We start from the raw sequence: 21,649 nt of genomic DNA on the forward strand, positions 1-21,649 counted from the left end.
GTAAATATTTTTGGGACATAACCTCAATTTTTCCCCGCCAACGATTATCAGCAAATAGGCAAACAGGTAAGCTTTAAGGGAACGGATAACTCATCAAAAATATAAAGGCGAATCACATAATTTTATCGTACCGGTCACCGAACGGTGACCGATAAGAAATCTGAAAACGGATTTTATTTTTATTATACTTTTATTATTATTACTTTTATTTGTCATTCAGTTTAATCGGCTTTTTTTCCATTTTAAAAATATTTTTCCAAACGTTTCTTCACGTTGTACTTTTGTAGTAAAACTGTAGACAAAAGATATCGAAGTACAAAAAATCATCTTCAGTAAACTACATCTCAAATTCTAATGAGTTTCAGATTTCTTATCGGGTCACTAGGTCGGACCGTACGATTGACAAAAATGTGTCTTTTTATTTCATTAGTAATAGTTATTAATTAATAATTATTGGTTTGCGAGCGATGCGCTTTGTGACTTATGCACGCGCGTGGGAGAGGCGAGAGCTTTCACCAAAAAGGTAATAGCTAAAAGAAAAAACCTGGGCACCCGCTGAGAGAATATTACTGATAATAATTTTATTTTATGAACTTAATCAGTGTAAATAGTATATTTTCTTATTAAGGGAATTGCATGCGGTCGGTTTTTTCAGTCAAAACACATCATTTTTATTCCATTGCACAGACCGAACCAGTGATCCGATAAGCAATCTAAAAACAGATTTTAATTTGCCATGAAGTTTACTTATGATCGGTCAGGGAACTTTTTTCAATTTTTAATTTTAGCCTTTTCCAAGTTTGATTTAAAAATTTGAAATTTTATATAATGTTCAAACGTGTTTTATACATAGTAGAAATAAAGTATCAAAAGAGTACCCTGACCGATCATAAGTAAACTTCATAAAGAATTCAAATCTGTTTTCAGATTACTTATCGAATCACTGGTTCAGCCTGTGCGATGGAACAAAAAATGTATGTTATATTAACTAAAATGGTTTTTACTCATAGACAAAATAAATTAAATTAAAAATAATACCATGAAGCGTATACAAATTAACCGGAAAATTATTTGACATGATCGAAATTTATTAAAACCACTTTTTTCTTAAATATTGCCTATACAAAACTCCTTAAAAATCAACCTCATGCAATCCCCTTGACGGATATTATATAAGTCTATCACTTCCCATTTGTACTGCATCTTGTGAACGTTCGTTTTCTACTTAAAGAAAAATAAAGATTTGGCTTAGAGTTTCAATGAGACAGGACAGACTTACAGGTTTGCCAATACTCTAAATAGAAAAAGATATGACAAATTTAATTAACATGAACAAAGTTATTGACACATTTGCAGAAAAAGCAAAGCTTATAAGCTCTCGTATAAAATACCTGTTAAATGTAATATTGCATATAATTTTAATTTGTTTACTATAAACTAATATGCTAATAAACTAAAGTGTTAAATGTTAAATTACTATACAACATCCATGCTCAAAAAACATTAACCTCATTAATTAAAATTTAAATTTAAATACATGGAAAATGTAGTGCTTAAGCACCCTCAATTTTTTTATTCAAATTGCGCCTATGCATGTAGGTTTATCAATACATACACATAAGACACAATACATTACACTTAGTTGATATTGTCCATGATAATAATTGTAATGCTTAATCACAAATGACAAAAAAATTATGTAGTAGTTAAAAGTTAAATTTTAATGTGATTTATTTTGTATTTGAAAGAGGTAAATTACTAACAAAGTATTAACATTTTTATACATTCAAAAAACCAGACATCGTTCTTTGAAAGTAAATGTAACATTTATTTAAATAATTATTGGTAGAAATTTAATTTTATTAAGGAAGACGGTAGGTATTGACTAAAGACTGAAAGAATACGGTTTACGTCCAATTCTCTATTGGACGTAAATTGTTGGTTTCATTAAAATCTTCTGTTTACATTTCATTGCGGTACTGGTAATCAGATATTATTAGCTTTAAGATAATGTTTTATTTTAGTATGTAATTGTAAAGACTGTACAAAATTAATTAGAACTCGTAATTTATTGAAACAAAAAGCAACCTCTTACAGGTTTAATTATTGTCTGAGCTGTCCCAATTGAATAATATTAATATTGTTAACTTCACACAATTAAAAACACCTAATACAGCTACGTAAGATACACAGGTATTCATGGTTGCCTTCACGTAATTCGAATTTTTTTATCTTGTCATTGTCATACGTCTGAACTCTAAACTGAAGAAAAATTTGCCCACACATGGTAACAAACCGGTAGGCACTTTGATGAAAAATTAGATGAATCTAGATCACTTTATGCCGCACCTAGGACTAATCAGTCCATTGGGTTTTGGTCATTAACGTCTAACGATATAATTTGCTTGCCAGGTTTTGTCTATTTAAGAGGGCTTAAACTTTAAGAGAATTTCTTTGTCAAAAATCTCTTAAACACTTACATTATCTATAGTTCGAACCTGTCCATCCTCCTATCGAACACTTCACAGAAAACAACGACTGAACACTGGCCATTCTGCCAAGCAAGCGCCCGAAATAGGCATTCGGGCCTACTCCCGGACATTAATGCCATGTAAAAAAAAAACAACTAAGTAAATTCTATTCTCGACGTTTTCGTATTATACCTAATTTAAAAACACATATTTTGAAAAATATTTTAAGTAGGTAGTTTTACAACTAATTATTTTTTGTAATAAACATAAATGAAATAAACTTATCACTAACAATAAGATTAAATTAACATAATACATAATTTATGTTCTCTTTTAAAAAAAAAAAAAAAATGTTTTATTTTATTGTAACTTCTAATTCTAAAATGGCGATCGGCACTCTAAATAAGTCAATGACTCTTAGAGCAAGTTTTACTAACTATTGTTAGTCCACTCGGCCATTTAGTTGTCATAATTAGCGATAAATTAACAAGAAACTAGCAACAAATAAAAATTATCCTAAATCTTATCAGTTAAGTGTTTATTTATTCTCATAAAATATTGCAACATGTCTTAAAAATGTAACTGTTATATTATTTGTAAGTTTTGATCTATACACTTTTTGAAATCGCCTAACAGATAAAAGTTAGGTATTCCAGATTCTGCAGCTACACAGATACCATATTGTAAAAACAATATCTGCTTAGCTTTGCATTGAATCTAATATACTATAGGATATAGTAAGTTCTAAGTGACTTGTTTTTGTCATGTGTTATGCATATTTTGTAGGTATAGGTGGTATTCCATTGTTGATGCCTATATTGCTTCTGTTATATAATATACGCCAAGATAAAACTTCGACAAATTGAAATTTTTCAATCTTTTTTATTGCTTAAGACAAACTAGCTGCCCGTGTACCCGGCTGCGTAATATTTTGGAGGTAATGCTTAGCCTACAGATAATTGCCAACCAGGAAAGTAGGTAGGGGCTTAGGAGGATCTATTAACGGCATCGGTTGAACCTTTTCTCCGTTTCAGCACACACCTGGGCTCAAAGCTTCACCTTTCCAATTTTTTGCTTCACAGTGTTGGCATGTCAAAAGCATTCATCCTATGAGATACGAAGGATTGGAGGCATAATCTACTGATGGGTCCTAACTCCATATTCATAATCAAAAGCTGCATTCTTTAAAGTTCTCCAATTACGTATTTTATGTAGTAGTTGTTGCAGTTCCCTAGATGATACCTATGATATATATATATATATATATATATATATATAAAATTCCCTACGGGTCATAGACTTGGTTGGGCATCTCACACAGACAGACAGAAAAAAAACTTACTTTTCTTATAAAAATATATTATTTTTTTTAGGGACACGCTTAAATAGTTAAGACTTGTATGTACTGATTAATAGTAGTTTTACCAGCTGTCGTCTTTGCGTGACATTTCAACTGATAGCCAGTGTGTGTTACTATATCATTATCATATGCATATTGGAATATACAAACTAGTTTGTTAATGTATTCACAAAACACATAGTACATACTTTAAGGCATCATGAGGCCTTACACCTCAGTATTATAGCTATTTTTGTAACATTTCTTAAAAGTTTAGTTGTCATTGAGCGCTTGAAGAAGTTGAATGTATATTTTACATTTTGTTTTTGGGCGCACCGAGTTAGCAATTCCAGTATAAAATCAAAAGGATAATAAGTGAGATAATAATATTTATAAAAACGACGTTACTTTTGTGTTAGGATAATCTAATTTATGACATTGAGTTGTTACATTAGAGTTTTTAGACAACTCGAATTTAATACAATTCTATGTGTCTAATACAATTTAATGCAGTACATATATCTCTTTCCTAAAAACTTTCCTATCTGTATTATTTTAATAATTATTGTATTGTGTTATTTTAAAGAAGCGATTCTAATTATTTCTAATTTGAATTTCAAACACTATTTTTTTAAGGTTCGTCACAATTTTTTTTTTAGCTGAGTAGGTAATTTCAATTATAGCATTTAACTAACAAAATCTTTTTTTTGTTATTATTAGGAGTTCCTGAGCAAACGATTTATTGAGACTATAATGATTAACAGTGATAATGATAAACAATCATACATCGTTAACATTAAGTTAGCGAAGTATTTAGGCCTTTATCAGATTATTAATCCTAATTCACCCAAAGCATATGGCTACAACGTTTATTATTTCGTCGTGATTTTAATTTTAGTGTTCATGATGGCTATGTTAAGCTGTTTAATGGCCGGTCTATATTACTGGATTAATAATATGGATCAAATCGTCATGCTCTTAGAAATAATTATAAATTCTTCGTTCATGGCCTACAAAGGCATAGTTATTATCCGTCATTCGAATGAGATTTGGAATGTCCTGGATCTCACCCGTGTTGACTTCATGAAGTACAGATGTCACGACAGAAGTATTCTTAAAAATTGCCGCAACAAATCATTGTTGATCACTAACATTTATGCCATTTTGTGCTATTGTATATACTTTTCGTGGGTGTTATTGCCGTTTATTTTTACACCTACTTATTTGTACCTGAAAGAGCGTGACGGTACATTGGGTAAATACCGGATAAATACTTACAATTTCTATTTCATAGTATCTGATGTCACTTATAATGCATACTTCCGTGTATTCCAATTTTTGGAAACTTTTTATGGACTATGCGCCATCCACTTTTCAATCGTTTTTGATACTCTTTTGATTGCGATATGCTATTCGTTGTCCAGCCAATTGGAAACGTTAAAAAGCACCTACAGTTCGTTAGGACACACGCCAAAAAGAGTGTTGTATGGTAAGCAGTCCATGTTCTATAAGATTTATACTTGCTAGTGATTCTTGATCATGTTGTTAGAGACGAAATGCTTTTAATTATAATTATTGTAGATGATGATATTGAGTGCAAAGATGTAAACCGTGTTAAACCAGTAACGTCGGATGACATACAAATGATTATTTCAGACCATCAAGCAATTATAAAGTAAGTGAACAATTTTGCAAGCAAAATACAGAGTAGTCTCTCTTTTTTTTAAACTCTATAAATGACGTTACACCATATTCTTACTAATACACTTTATTATTCTTTAAGGCGCATAACATGTCCTAGGACACTATTTGATATTCATTAATAGGGAAATCAGTAGTTTGAGCGTATATGTATTATATACCCGAAATTAATAATTAACTACATATTATTTACTTAGCTGATAAGACATGTTTTACCTAATAGGTAAAAACAATATCACAACAATATTAAATACTAATAAAGATTTAATTTTACTATGTTATAGTAAATATAAGGCCAGGTTTCAAAACCAGCTAAAATACACGTAAACGTGTTTTTTTCAAATGGCCACACTCTATAACATGGTATATAAGTCTATAATTGAATACGAAATAAAGATTATAACTAACCTAAACTGTATTGGAAAAATCTTAGTTGGTTTTAAAATCACACATCTTAAAAAATTATTTGTTGTTTGTAAAAATGTTCATTGCTTTTAACTGGTTTTAAAACTATAGACACTTCTTTATACATGAGCATACATATTCTAGTTTTAGGCAAGTTTCAAATAATTTCCTATACATTATACATTACTCCTAAATAAATAGGTAATGTTGCGCCCCCTTCTATATTGATTAGTTTGAATTAGGAGAATAATAGATTAAAAAGTTATTATTTTTAATTTATATGAAAAATTTGCGGAAGTTTTAATTTACACAACACTTAAAACTGTAAAGTCAACACAATAGTTTAAAATTTAAATAGTCAGCCCAACCATAAATCACGATTAATATGAAGACTCAATTTTATACTCGAGACTTAAAAATTAGGACATGCTAGTTCCAGGTATGAATAAATAATTAAATTGTATTTGTTTATAGTCAGACCTCTCTTAGAGTATTGTTCAGTTTTATGGAACCCCACGCAAATTGGACATATTGAATCACTGGAGCGGGTACAAAGACGTTTCTTGCGGCTGATTGGCTATAAGAGACGCCTTGGTCTTGATCCTAGCCTCCCCTGTTCTACTTCCACTTTATCTTCTATTCAGGCCAGCCTTAATTTGGTATCACTCGGCACTAGACGTGAGTCAATTGACGTTTCCTTCCTTTCGAAGATTATAAAGGGTAATATTGTTTGCCCAGATTTGCTACATCTTCTTAACTTTCATATCCCCGCTTTCAACTCCTGGTCCATCCCTACTTTCTCAATCCCGTTTCACTACACATCATATGGTTCCAACAACCCTATCGATAGGATATCTCGTGTATGTAATAGGCGTAATGATATTGATTTATTTGTTTAATTATATATATATATGCACTGTTACTCATTAAAATTTTGTGTTATCTTGCTTTAATTATTTTATATTGTACTAATTGTAGTTATTTTTTCTTTCTATATGTCATGGATATCAATTTTATCAATTCGTTATTCATTATGTTATTTTATTTTACTGTAATGTACTTGAGCCTACGGGCGTTTATTTAATAAATTAATTAATTAATTAATTAACAAAAAATAAAAGCTGTATAATAACTGTGAATATAAAATTATTGGGCTTACTTTTGAGTAGGATGTTAGGTTGGTTATAACTTACTTTTGAACGACCAAACGTGTTAATGAAATACTTAATTTATAATGGGCATTTACTAAGTTCTTTTATCAACGAATTTGATACAACTTAATTAAATATTAAAAGTATTTTTTTGGTTTTCCTTTGAACTCTCATTTTTTTTATAAATATAATACTATTACAGAAAAATGGAACAGTTTTACAAGATAGTCCGATCAGTTATTCTTTCACAATTGGTTGTCTCTTCTAATACACAAATATTTATGTCTTATATTATTGCGTTGGTAAGCATAATCATTTATTCTAATGTTACTGATATTTTTACAAACATTTTTTTGATTTTCCTAGAACTTCATGAATAGTATAGGTTTGAGATCGGTCGAAACAATAAAAATGTTATGTGCAACTCCAATTTTTTCTATCCAGCTTTATTTGACGTGTTTGTTGTTTGGAAATATAAATAAACAAGTAAGAACAATAGTAACTAATGCTTAATAAAAATGTCACTAATTTTACTTAAAATCTAATTTTTTAAATAGTTACGACGATTGACGGATGGATGCATTATTATAATTGTGCTGTGTTTATTGAAATCGTTAATTTTAAACTCCATTGTACAATAATCTTGTCCATTAAATATTTAGTAATTTATTAGGTAGTACCTACGTATTTTTATTTTGTACATGTCCCATACTTCCATGCTTGTTTTAGTTATAAAAAGATACATTTTTTTGCAAACATAACATGGTGTGGGCTGCCGGCGGCCGCGACTCTGACACCGCCGGAAACTATAAAAAAAATCGAAGTCTACAAAATTAAGTTATATTTATATAATATAAATTAACCATAGCTTTTTACTTAAACATCTAATCTGTTATAAAATATATCGAACTCAGTTTTATTTATTTCTGTAAAAACAAAAATCAGCGTTAAACAGCTTAACTCTATAATCTGTTGTTTTATTGACTATAATAAAAAATAACCATAATAATACGAATTCAATAATAGGTACCTAGTTATTATTAAACTAAACATTACTGTTTCGTTTTTTAAATAATTTACTCAATATGTATGGGATATGTATGTATAATGATTCCAATATGTTTAGAAAAATGAAATCAACTTTGCACTCTACAGTAGTGATTGGACAAACATGGATTCAAAATGTAGAAAGTTGATTTTATTCGCTTTAAGAATGAATAATGCAAATCGATTAACCATGAGAGTGACGGAAACAAAAATTGTCAATTTGGAAATGTTTAAAAATGTAGGTATTCTAATAAACGATTTTAATCATCCAATTAAATATATTTAAAATGTACATGTATAAAATCAGGGGGGCAATACTTTTACAGTGCCCCCTCCTACATTAAAAAAAAAAAATCCACGTCTTATATTGTTAACATTTTTTTTATTACCTATTTTACGATTTTAATGTTTTATATCGCAATAATGTAATGTTTATAATTAAATTTGTTTTTTCAGGTTTTGCATATGAGTTATTCAGTATTTTCTGTGTTGGTGAATTCTAACGCGCCATAAAAAACAAAACTACGATCTAAAATGTATTGTTATAGTATTTACTTGTGCACCGAAAATGTTTGTATAATTGTAATATTGTTTAGTAAGGCTACTAATGTTGGGTTGCAGATGTTTAGTGGTTCCCCTGTTTTTTTTCTGTGTTCAGGCACATTCTCTTCGGGAAAAGGAAGACACCTCGTCGAGTAAAGGGATAAATTCTTATTGCAACTCTAAAAATGTAATTTTTAAAAATGAATTTGAAAATAAGTTGACGTGATCAAAATGTATAAAACACTAAACATGTTTTTTCTTATAAAGTATTGCTTATATTAATAAATAACCGGCAGGTTTCCATTCAATTTTAATAAATAAATATTAAATTTATAGATTTTTTATGCAACCTCGCATTAGTGTACCAAGTATGTATACTATTCTACTATTTGTAAATTATTTTAGTACATAGTCTAGTATAGATTTATGTTATCGCGTCATACGTAATACTTAAGATATATTCCTTTATAATTAGCTAGATGTTTACACAAACACAAACATAAATATTATATTAAATAAACTTATTGCAGTTAGTCTGAAATTATTTTACTGATAAAAATCAATGTGTTTTAGCTTTAACATTTTTTAAACATTTAAAGATTTTCATTAAGATGATTAAAATATTTTGTTTTGACGTATAATTAACATGATAATTAATACTTCTTGCTAGGTTAGGGTTTTAGAAAGTTTTTACAATAATCGAAAATTTATTAGTAATTAAAAAAATAACGTTAATAAAAAACTTTTTAAAAACATGCTTTCCTAAAAAATAGTAAAAAAGTTACTAAAAAGTAAAAAATAATTATACTACAAGAACAATTAGAGCATTTTATTTAAAAAGTCAATTACTTAAAAAAAAGCACCCCCGGCATTTGCAACTTGGATGTCCGGATCCCAATATTATGACGGAACATGTATTGTCATCCAAAATGAATGTCTAGGTTAAATTTCAGCCTTCTGCGATATTGGGAAGTGGGTTAAATTAATTTTGGAAGATTTGAAAAAATTTAAATTTTAGTGAAATAACCCCCACATATGACCCTGTGTAGGGCAACCTGGATGTCTGAGTCCCAATATTATTAAAGAATATTGTACTATCGTCCGAGATGAGTGTCTGAGCCAAGTTTTAGCCCTCTAGTGGGTTAAATTAATTTACAAGATTTAAAAACTACCTGTACAAACGTACGTACGTGTTAGTGAGTTAAAGAAAAGCATGTAAAATACAATTTGTCCGTAGGTCTTATTTAAATATAAAATACAGCGTGGATCATGGGGATTTCACAGATTTGTAATGTGTAGTTCACTATATAAATCAGTTTTGTCGCATGGCAAAGCAGACAAGCTTTTTATTGATAACACAACAGTTATGTACCTATTACCTATTATGTAAATTTGTTTTGATAAATGACAAAGTTTAAGAGGAACGGAAAGCGTACAATTTATTTACAAATACATACTAAAACGCGAAGTTACTTTCTGAAGTGTCTACCAAACAAATTTCATATTTTGAAATTTAATTTTTTTTCGTTGTACAGTTTAACTTTTTTGAAAAGTTAGTCTTTTCTATGGGGTCCAAAGGCCGATTTTTTTTTCTTTCAAAAAAACTATAAGCATTTATATTTTTAATTGTTTATAGTTTTTTTTCTAAACAGTGAACAGTGATTTCATATTTCCCTTATACTGGTTACACTGACGTCGAACCCAAATAAGTTTCGAACTCCTGGTCTGTTCAGACTTCAGAGTTCAGGCATGTGACGTTACGAAGTGTCAAGAATCAAGATAAACTGGATGAGTTATAACTTTTAAATGTATTTTAAAAACACAATCTAACCAATTTAACACAATCTATCTTATAATTTATATTATGAACAAGTGTATTCTAATATAAGTTACCATTGACTTGAAGCGCAATAACAAAATACTAACAATTTTGGAAAACAAATTTCATTCACATTTCTCCCTAAAATGTGTGGTTATTATATTATTATTTTTTGTTCTAAATTGAAAAACTATATGCCAATATTAATTTAAAAAAAACTGTTAATTTATTTTCTAACTTTGTAAACTAGGTTCTCACTTACAACTAAAAACATTCATAACTATACACTATACTTAAAATATAAAATTGATAAATATGAAAAACTACAATGTTAAAATTTTGGGAAAATTCTTGAGGGTCACAATTATTTTCTTTATCATATTATACTCTTGGTTTATCACAATAAGAATGTTGTTTTTACGACTCGATTTTAGTGTATCGCTCCAAACTTAAATGAGTGATAACACGTATCTAAAAATTAGTATAGAATTAAAAAAGTTTTTAATGCTATCCTGAAAAATGCCGAAAATATAGATATTACGGCTTACCTCATGGACATAATAGAATAATAATACACAATTGATATTCTATTATGTCTATGGTTTACCTGCCTAACGATAGAAAATTTGAAGAATAAATTGAAGTTTTCCCGCCATAATGTTACAACAAAAAACTATTATCAGGTTATCACTTCACTTTTATCTGTTTCAAAAGCATCCGCGCCACAGAATAACAATATTTTCTTTCTATTGTACCAACTCATTAAAGCTGTGGTCACAAGAGCGTTAAAAAACGGACTTCATTACAACGTCCGTTTTTGAATATTGTTATCATAAATATCACACACAATATGACGTCCGCGGGCCATTAATATTGCTGTCTGTTTTGCGTCAAATACATGCTGCGACGTCCGTTGCAATCAACGCTCATGTGACCCCAGCCTAATCGGTTATTCGTTATTGATAAGGAGAATTATTCCAGTAATATTTTTCGTCAAACAAAATACAAATTACTATTTAATATTTATGCAATAACTAAATAGGTACTCGTTGTTCATTTTTCCATAAGCGTTTACATTTTTAAAACAGACTTACATTTATTTATACGTTTGGTATTATGATAATTTAAATTCGTGACAACTATGAATTCTCCATTATTTTGTTATTCTTCAACATCTACGCGAAGTATGGACTATCGTTAAATAAAACATTTGAAAATTGACAGCGTATTTCACATGTAATCATTTTTGTTTCAGGTATTTCGCCGTCATTTACACCGTCACCACATAAAGATTCTACTCCTAACTTATCGATAATAGAGACTTGCTGTTTATTGGCAAATCGCATTGAAGAATGGCATGAGAGAGATTTACAAAATTCATTTATTGACGTCATTTATGAAATTTTAGGACGTTCATCAAGTAGAGGATGGAACCTAGATCAACTAAAAATTAGGGTAATTTTATTGTCATGTATTTAGATGTAATTAAAAAACGCTTATATTTTGCAATCAATTGGTTTTAAGTACAGAACATTTTTATTATTTTAAACATTAGTAACTCAAGTTTTTGTTCTTTCAAACTTTTACTTACTATCGCTATTGGTAATTTAAAGACTTAGTACAATATCTTGCTTTATTGTTATATTGATATAATATATTAAATTATAGCTGGAATAGTCATTCAATTTTTGTTTTTAATCTCTTTTAATTTTAGTAAAAACGTTACGTTTGGTCATACAACTTTGAGTTTTGAATAAAATTGTAACTGAAATTAATTTTGTCATACAAATTGTAACGACCTCTACATTTATAGATTTGACCCATTTTGAATAATAATTTAAAAAATTACATTCCAATTACGTTTACGGGATTATAGTTACTTAATACTAAAATATGTCTTTTATTTTTTTTAATCGTTCTACTATGTTATCAATGCAATTAATAAATATTAAGCCAAACTAAACTTACTTTTAGTTATGGTATTATAAACTATTGAAAAACATGCAGCTCTATAAATATTTTTATGAAAACTATAAAATTCACAAATTCATCTCGGATAATGATTTGCTCTTGAGTGTTTTGCCAGGTTAATATTTACAAAAGGTTTACTATACCATATTCGGAATAAGAACAGTACGGCGCAGCCGACTGTTGCACGCCCATGCGCAACCAGTCCTGTTCTTATTCTGAATAGAGTATAGTTACATCGCTAAGTAATTTTTTCAACTATTAAAAAACATTTTCAGGTACACTACACTAATAAGTATATGAGTAAAGAAGCGGAGAATGTATATTATTTATTAAATTGTCAAGGACCTATTTTCAAACTATGCTACAAACTACTTTCCAACAGTTTAAATAAATTTCATGTTTATTTTTCTGATTTACCTGTGAGTACTGTAATTCACTAAAATAATAATTAAATCACAAACTAATAGAAATATTAAAATTTTTATAATTTGTATTTAATGTACTTTATAGTTTGAATTAGCTAAACGACTCGAACAGTTATCACCCAGATCGTTTTATGGTGTACGATTTTTTCATCATGCAGATTCAAATATACCAATTGGTCTCCATCTTAGTATCCTTTTTAAATCAAACTAGAACTCTTTTTTTTAATTATTGAATAAGGCCTGGCTAAAAAGTAAGCTTGAGAGAACTTTTATTTTAAATGTTCTTATGATAAAGTTCTCAAAAGAACTTTTAGTATGAAAGTTGAATTATATAATAGTATGTCTAACAAAAAGGTTCTTGCATAAACTGTTTCAAAAAGTTCCTAAAAAAGTGTGTTAGAATAAGACATTTTTTTAAAATAAAAGTGCACAGTTATTTCAGAACCCTACTTGTAAATATTTTCCATTGAAAATGGATAAATAACCTATATTTTTGGGGTAAATATGAGTGACAAAAATTTCAAAAAAATTAAAGTCTTTTATTCAACCTAAAGAAGTTTATAAAAAAAATGTTGAGGAGATCGTGGTTTGACTCAGAATGCCCCATATGTATATTAGAAATTTGAAGTGAACAGGATTATATAATATTCTCTAAGAATTATCTGTAAAACAATAATTACACTTATAGAGTTTATTACATTTTTTCTTAACCAAATTTTATTAGATTCTTTTGAGTTTTACATGTTTCACTTTGCTGTTTATGGATTGAAGTTGGTTAAGAATGATAATTTAAGTACAGATATTGATCCCAGCATAGAATCTTTGTATAGATATTTGTGCTTAGAGTATCTGAATTGTTTTCTACCTCTTGAAAATTCTGCTGCTATGGTACCTCCTCAGATACAATTTAATGTGTTGTCGACAATGCAGCAACAAAAACCATATTCTAGTACAAAGTATAATTATTAACTTTATTCAACCTATATATATATTTTTTTAACTACATCAATTCATAAGCGAAGTAGTTGGTTTTTTATTCACATTTTTTTATCATAATTTTTATTTATAATAATTTGGTTATCACTTATATACATTTTCTGTTTATTTAGTAAAACTTCTAGTTTCATTCGAAAGGATGTTGCATCCATGAAAGATTTAAGATTTAAGATGTTAAGTAGTGATGTTGAAAATTCTTCATGCGTGTTGACTTCAGAAGCAACATGGCGCAGTGAATTGCTTGCATACTATTTTACTGACATATGGTTAAGCCATAATGTTAATTGTGTAAGTTACCTATTTTAAATCAATTAGTTAAACACATTAAGCTAACTTAAGATGAAACATGGTTTTGCAAATTTACTCTCTACCAAGATAAAACGAGTATGATATTATGTTCACTCACAAATGTCTGTGAAATATATTGTGACAATCGGAAACATGTTCCGTGTTTACTACTTTATGACATTTATGACCAATCATTTTTTTTCTCCATATTATATTTTTTACTTGTTTGATATTTATCTAGTTGTTTTAAAACCCTACTTTGAATATTATTTACAGGGGCCTTCATCTGATTTAACAAAACTGATTAGATGTTTTTTAAAACACTTGCATTGCTACACAAATTGCGCTGATCACAAGCCTGTGGATAATTTAAAGCTGTATGTTCTTTTATTATTAGTCTGATTTTAAATAGTATTTTTTTGTTTATATGTAATGTAATAATATACTGAAATTTATTATAGAGTATTGGCTGCTCGTCACAGGGGAAAAATTTATCAATATTTGGCGTATTACATGGACCATTGGCCACAGGACTTTTCGTTTCGTTTATTGTTAGAGAATTGGCTAAGCTACATTCAGCCTTGGCGTTATGATGGAACAATGAAACAGTATGTGTGACATAACAATTATACTAATTATATCAAGTCAGGCAAGCTTTTGGCCGAGTGAGATAAGGCAGCAGTGTAATAACACACGGTAGTTGGTTTAATTCTCGGCCATTGACAGTTTGTTTCTCCGGGGGGGGGGGGGCAACTGTCAGAGCAGAGAAATTACCAACTGTCTCCCTTGGGTGCCAAACTTGTTTAGTAAGCGTTAGGTTAGCTAGCTGTAAACCAAAAACTGCTTAATCCAATAAACTTTTTGAGTACCAATTGATAAGGAATAAACAGATGTTAAATGTGAAAAATTGTATTAAGGGGGGGGGGGGGGTATAGTATTAAAATTTTTTTTTTTTGTTAACTAAATGCATAATATCTCAAGAATATTGTGTCAAAATTTCAAGTCAGTCGGAACAAAATTGACGACGTTATGAGTTGTCGGAATTTTATAGCTGCCCGGCCCGAGCGCACTATCGTTAACTTTAAAGCGTTTTTCCCAACACTCACGTTTTCAAAGTCGGTGACCCTCATAACTTCAAAACTACTACACCGATCTTTTTAAAATTTCGAACACTATTTCTGTACATAACTTACGAGGTAACGCTGGAGATTTTTTTTCAAATTTGTTAATATTTTTTATTTTACAATAACAAATTAGCCAAATTTTTTCGCAAAAATCGCGTTTTCCCTTCAAAGTGTTCCCAAAAAGTGAAAAATTGAAATTTCAAAACCCCCTCCCGGCATTACCTGGGAAAAGCAATTATCTAACGAAAGAACTTGATTTTTTTAATTTCGGATGATCCAGCATCAGTTATGAGGGACACCGCAATTCTACTTTTTTCCGAGACGCTTCCGAATAATTGCTGCCATTCCCGTATTTTGTAATATTTCTACATGAAAATATTACACAATATTCTTTGAATGTTATACTTTAATGTACCATTAGTTTTAATAATTCGATTTTAACTGTGTCGTCAAAAAAAATTCACAAAAATTTGCCGTTTTTTGTACAAATTAACTTTACCCCCCCTCCCTTAAGCCTTGTTATTATTGTTAATTTCAGTCAAGTAATGATCTCAGAAAAGGAAATGAACGACAAGTGGAGAATATTTATCATCAGGAATTTATTATGTTACACAAAACTTTTTTACTGGGCTATTAAACGGTTCAACTGTATTGATATTTGTTCTCCTCGATATTCAGCTATGATTTTTCGATTGCTAAAAGTAAGTAACATAATTAATTTACCTAATAAAGGTGATATATTGGATTTATAAATTTATCCATAAAAATTCAGGTGTTCACTCATCCGTATTTGTTAAAAATTGTACTTGATGTGGAACATAGTTATTTAAATAATCAACCAGCCCATAAAAAATGGAATTTGTTGTTGTCTGAAAGTTTAATTGAAGCCGAAGGACCTATGTTTAAATATGAAGCAATGTTTTCTGAAGACCGCACCTTGGAGGTTAGTCATTTATTTCTTTAAAATATTTAAATTGACATTGTGTGTAGGGCAGTTGATAACCATTAAAATTAGTACTAGTAAAATTGGGTTTGATTCTGCACACTATAAAACAAATATTGGCTGCGTCTCCACATTACACAAGCCTTGCTTACTTAGGAGAAAAAGAAGTAAAAAAAAAAATGTATCAAACAACAAGACGGTGCCACAGGTCACACTTCGCGGTGCTCCCTAGCAATCTTGAGAGAGTTGTTTCCTGGACGTCTTCTCTCTTTGCGAGGAGACATCACCTGACCGCCAAGGTCACCCGATGGCAGTGGCTGCCATTACACCGGAAATGACACGAAGAGCTATGGCCTTTCCCGAAAGTTAAAAGTGAACGCCGCAAAGTGTGAATTGTGGCTCCGTTGTTGGAACCAGACTTCTGCCTCATCATAGTTTCTCGAAAACTGGTTTAGGTTAAGTCAGAGGAAATGGCATGTATACAGCTATCGATCGACTCCCCCTCCACCATTGTACCACCACCACAACTCATACAGTGCCATTTCTAAATATGGGAGGTTTTTTTGCTGGACCCTGTATATATTATCATAGGTACAAATGCTTAACTGTGTTCATATTAATAAATAATATTTAATACAAGAATTTAAAGACTTATGTAGTACAATTAAGTTTAAACAACACATGTATTATGTTTGTAATTGTATATTATATTAATTTTATGAACTAAATTGTACAGGGCCATTCATGTAACATGAATTAGTTATTTTCTTTGCTATTTAAACATAGAAAAAGAAACACATTTGCTAGATTGCTTTGTATATTTGTTTGCATGTTGAGATCAAATTTTTAATTACGTGCTTCCTACCTTTCAATTTAAATTAGTATCAACTTTTTATTTTTTTAATATTAGCCATTTTGTTTTGTACCTTTTCTGAGGGAGAAGTTTAAAATTTCCTTGGTTTTCACTGTGCTATATCGGCAGTATTATATCTAAAAAATATTCTACACAAATTTTGGAATTCAATTTTTTTTTTTTAAATTGTTTCGTGTCTTTTTTTTAAGATTAAAAGATTTATACATTTTTAGAAAATTTGGAAGGGAATAAGTAAACTTTTTAATTTTTTTACTTTTAAAGTATCTTTCTAATCTACTATGCAATCTAGTAATTAAAAATGTATTTATTTCAAAAATTAAAAATTAAAACCAAAAATAAACATTGTAAAAACAATACCTTCTCAGGTCTGCATAAAATTTATCAAGAATGAAGGGTGTCATTAAAATATTCAAGGTTGATGGTTGTAAAGTAATTAAGGAAGGGATATAATCCTAAAATATACTGTTAAGTTTCTGTAAAATAAATTGAACCTGTAGGTCTTGAATCTTGTAAGATCATGGCTGATTGTTATCTATGTGGATCACCTTATATGTTTATAGCCTAAATAAAAAAAAAGGACATCTTAAAATGTGTAACTATCTTTCCTTTTCTGTTTTTAGTATAAATTATTCCACAACAAACTACAAAAGTCATTAGACTATGCAGCTCAAGAACTGTATCGTTTTCAAGAAGATAGAAAAGACAGATATAATACATCAATGTTAGACTTGATGTTATCTCCAAGGAAAAACAAAATATCCGATTTTTCCTTGCCTGAGTGGGAAGAGATTCACACAAATATTAAATCTTCAAAATTATTCATGGAACAAATTGTAGTAAGTGATAGCAAAAATTAGTTTAGTTGCAGTGCAAACATTTCTTGCGGTATTTCAAAGTAACAAACACTGTCATCTGATTGCATTATATCGTTTTCCCCCCTTGCTCCTTACTCCAATATGAGTGGCTTCCACACGCTTCCTAACTTAATGGAGATTGCGAAAAGTGTTGCTTAAGACCAATAAGGTAGTGGAAAAATTAACCTTGGAATTGAGTAGCTTTTAAACAGTTCTGTGACATTGGTTCATATTTTTTGAAATAAATTATGTATGAAGCGCTAAAAGTATTATGGGAATATACTTTACAGAAGTAAGCGTTTTGGAAGTAGTTTTTATGGGAGTAAAGATATTGAAAAACTGTTAATGCTGAAAAAGTTTTGCACAGGGACGGAAAATGAACCCAGATCTATTTGAGTTTGTCTTAACCACCGAGTTATTTAGCTACAATTATTTTGTCCCATTTTTAAGGGCTTTTTGATGTAATTATTAGTACATTTTCTCTTGTGGCCATGACCAGATGTTGTCTGCTGGCATTCAAGCCAATTTTTCTAAAACAAAATGATTAATTATAGTTGTATACTATATTCCAAAAGAGAATATACCAAGCGGCGACGGGTTTATGTTTAGTGGCGCGTATCTCCCGCCAAGCGGTTCCCACCACGACGTACTTCAGTTAGGTTCGTGGGTCGGACGGAGATCATCGTATACTTTTGGCAATTATTTTTGCAAAAGTGGGAGAAATTTGCCTTACAGCAGCCGCCACTATCAGTGGTGATGCCCAAAACTGGAACGTTCTCTTTTGGAACAAATTGTATATATTTTGAATTTTGATTTTTATGCTAGAACTATCATCAAAATTAATATCTCGAGGAATAAACTTTATATATTGGTGATTACTATTTTTAATAAATCCATTATCCTAAAACTATTACAATTTAGTTAGAAATAAAATAATAGTTGAAAATAAAGTAATTAGAAAAAATAATTTTTTTATTCCCACTTTTACTATATTTCTTCCTCATATTCAAAACATATTAAATATACTTTGAAAAATTGTTGACTGTTCGATTAAAAAATGTATAATATTCTAAAAATGTATTTAAGTTTTAATGCTCAAAATATATTCTATTCTATGTAGTCTAGCTAAATGTTCGGCAGTTTATAAATTAATTTATAGGTATATAGATAAATACACGGATTCACAAATGGGTAAACAGATGTTATGGGTACACGGATACATGTGTATTTTAATTACAAGTAATTTAACTTAGTTCAAAAAAAGCACGGCTTCCTGTGCTTATTTTATTGAAACCTACTATCAAACAATAAACTTCATTGGGTTCTAAAAAAGTTTCGAACCTGACCGGGGCAAATAAATTGATTGTATAGATATTTTTAATGACAAGTGACAAACAAGATTCTGAAAAAAGTATGATAAATAGGAAACGGATTTTTTACTGGGTTTTTATGTTTTTAACCACTTTGGTCTTTGAGACAGTTGCATTGTTTCGGAAAAATTCTTACAGTTATATAATTATAGCCTGGTCAACTGCTGTCAAGTGGCTGCATCACAGTAGTTACACTGCAGTTTACAACTTGTAATGTAGGGAAGGCTCATCTAATGTAATGATCTATGGTTATTACTTATTAGTATCCTTCAACACCTACTATCACGAGTAGCAGCATAGAAAATGTTTAATATATGTTAAAAATAACATTTTAAATATTTTATTCTACTGTTTTAAATTCATATTATTTGTTAATTAATTTTTTTTTTCAGAGTATTAATGTTACAAATACTCCAATAGCAGCAGATATGTCAGCATCTTCTTTATCCAGTATATATCTTAATCAAAGTCAGCATTCCATGTACACTTCTTTACCACCACAATCGCCGACTGTTACATGTTTAGGACAGGTAAAATTTCTTTAATTATATATATAGGGAGTTCCACGCTAATTCAGCCGCGACTGGTAAGTATGTCTTAAATTTGGAGGGTCAGTAAAGGACCCTAAGTAATAGGAAAATCTAAAATTTTAGCACATTTAACGATTAGCGAATTCCAGATTTTTTTATTTATGATGATTCAGCGCATTTAATAACAATAACAAGCTGTTTATTTACATTTTAAAATCGGTTTTTGTTAGAATCAGTTAGTTTATAATGGCTAATAAAAATGATTAATGAAAATATTTTATGCTTTAAAATCTTCTGATTTAATTATGTATTTCTTGTTTTCTTATGTAGTTTCTTACTGCTTGACGTACAATTTGCTTGGAGCTAACAATTTGATTATTTGGTCTCATGTACATTGCTTTTAAAAATATTCATAACTTCTACAATTTTGAAGGCTACCTAAAAGCTTAATACTCAAAATATTCGCAAACGTTAGGGGCTGAATGTACAAAATTTATAAAAAATTAAAAAATAGACTATTTTAATAATTATTATGGTTGTAAAAAAAAAATGTTTTCATCAAGAACAACTCAATAGGTAGCACATGTTTACCGCATAAATTTCTAGTTTCTTGAGTATTGCCATTTACAACACTATATAAATAAGCAATGTCTTATTAAGATATTCTAACCTTATTAATTTTTGTGTTATTATTCTGCTTATAGAATTTATCTCGATCTCCACCTAGGGTTGTATTTCGCACAAAAGAATGGGAGATTGATCCAGATTTTCAAAACACTCTGTCGTATGAAAACCATTTTCTTGTACAATTGAGTATTTCCTGTAGAAAAGCTGTAGAACGTTTTGTAAGTAAAATACATTTAATCATTTTTAATTTGCATAAGCGATGCAACTTATTGACAATACTATAGTCAATACTGTACGAAATGCAATATTATTTTTTCCTTAAATCAGGTTAGTTTTATATCAAATAAAATTATACAAATTCTTATGTTTCATTTTATAAAAGAATTTGTGTTGCATAAATATTAAATAATTGATTGTTTTTGCTTGAATTTTAGTGGTATCCATATGTATTAACCATGTCCACAACAGAGAGTGTTCTAGCTGGTGTTTTACGGCAAACAATTATTCGACAACCAATGAAAATTTATACTTATGAGCCTCGACAAGATGGTTCCGGAAGACGCATAAGGACGCCGAAAACTGTTCCTCCGACAATCAGCTTTCGATCATTGGCTTCTTATTTTAAAATAGCATGGGTTTTATTTGTTTTAATATTGTTTTTCAAATTCAATAGTTTGACATTTTGTATAATTGTTTGGTATATTTTACGCATAAGCTTTATGTGTATTAAATACCTTATAGGATATGCTCCGCCATACAAGTGGGACGACTTAAGTGAAAATTAGTATTTTACTCATCAGGCAACCTTATTGTATTTTTGTTTTGTTTAATAAGTTAACAAATTAATTTCTCAAAGACATTTTTTTCAATTTTAATTTTTAAAAACCATTTTTGACAGTTAATTGTTAATTAATGTATATAAAGGGTTACAACTTTTCATTATAATATTATAATTACATAAGTTTTATACAACTTAAGTGTTTTTTGTTATTTGATCTATGATACAATGCTGTTACAAGTAAAATTATTATTAAAAATAATGGAAATGACATTGAAAAAGAATATTGAATTTAAACTGAATATTTACATTTTATAATTTTTACAACCTAACTATTATTTAAGCTGCTGGGTTTATAAAACAATAATTATTACTATTACACATTTGAACAAC

The 21,649-nt window shown here is 29.4% G+C and overlaps 2 protein-coding genes across 2 annotated transcripts; both read left to right on the forward strand.

Annotated features, from left to right (window-relative positions):
- The first annotated feature begins 4,782 nt into the window (after window positions 1-4,782).
- LOC126844766 (odorant receptor 94a-like) lies at window positions 4,783-8,935 on the forward strand. Its single transcript, XM_050583166.1, has 7 exons — window positions 4,783-4,918; window positions 5,105-5,299; window positions 5,392-5,485; window positions 7,270-7,369; window positions 7,434-7,553; window positions 8,194-8,352; window positions 8,571-8,935. The coding sequence occupies exons 1-7, from the start codon at window positions 4,783-4,785 to the stop codon at window positions 8,625-8,627; spliced, it is 861 nt and encodes a 286-aa protein (XP_050439123.1). The 3' UTR covers window positions 8,628-8,935.
- Window positions 8,936-11,315: 2,380 nt separating this feature from the next.
- Window positions 11,316-21,455, forward strand: LOC126844832 (sphingomyelin phosphodiesterase 4). Its single transcript, XM_050583255.1, has 14 exons — window positions 11,316-11,660; window positions 11,732-11,931; window positions 12,723-12,866; window positions 12,958-13,060; window positions 13,597-13,828; window positions 13,982-14,156; window positions 14,433-14,533; window positions 14,618-14,764; window positions 15,819-15,981; window positions 16,053-16,223; window positions 17,718-17,933; window positions 19,714-19,851; window positions 20,556-20,696; window positions 20,913-21,455. The coding sequence occupies exons 1-14, from the start codon at window positions 11,618-11,620 to the stop codon at window positions 21,261-21,263; spliced, it is 2,325 nt and encodes a 774-aa protein (XP_050439212.1). The 5' UTR covers window positions 11,316-11,617; the 3' UTR covers window positions 21,264-21,455.
- Window positions 21,456-21,649: the final 194 nt, after the last annotated feature.

Source organism: Adelges cooleyi, unplaced genomic scaffold (genome assembly GCF_023614345.1).
Source record: "Adelges cooleyi isolate 19-005CV unplaced genomic scaffold, UGA_ACOO_1.1 ACOO_flye_CR_arks_rails_tigmint_CR_PRNA_651, whole genome shotgun sequence".
In the NCBI taxonomy this organism is placed as follows: domain Eukaryota; kingdom Metazoa; phylum Arthropoda; class Insecta; order Hemiptera; family Adelgidae; genus Adelges; species Adelges cooleyi.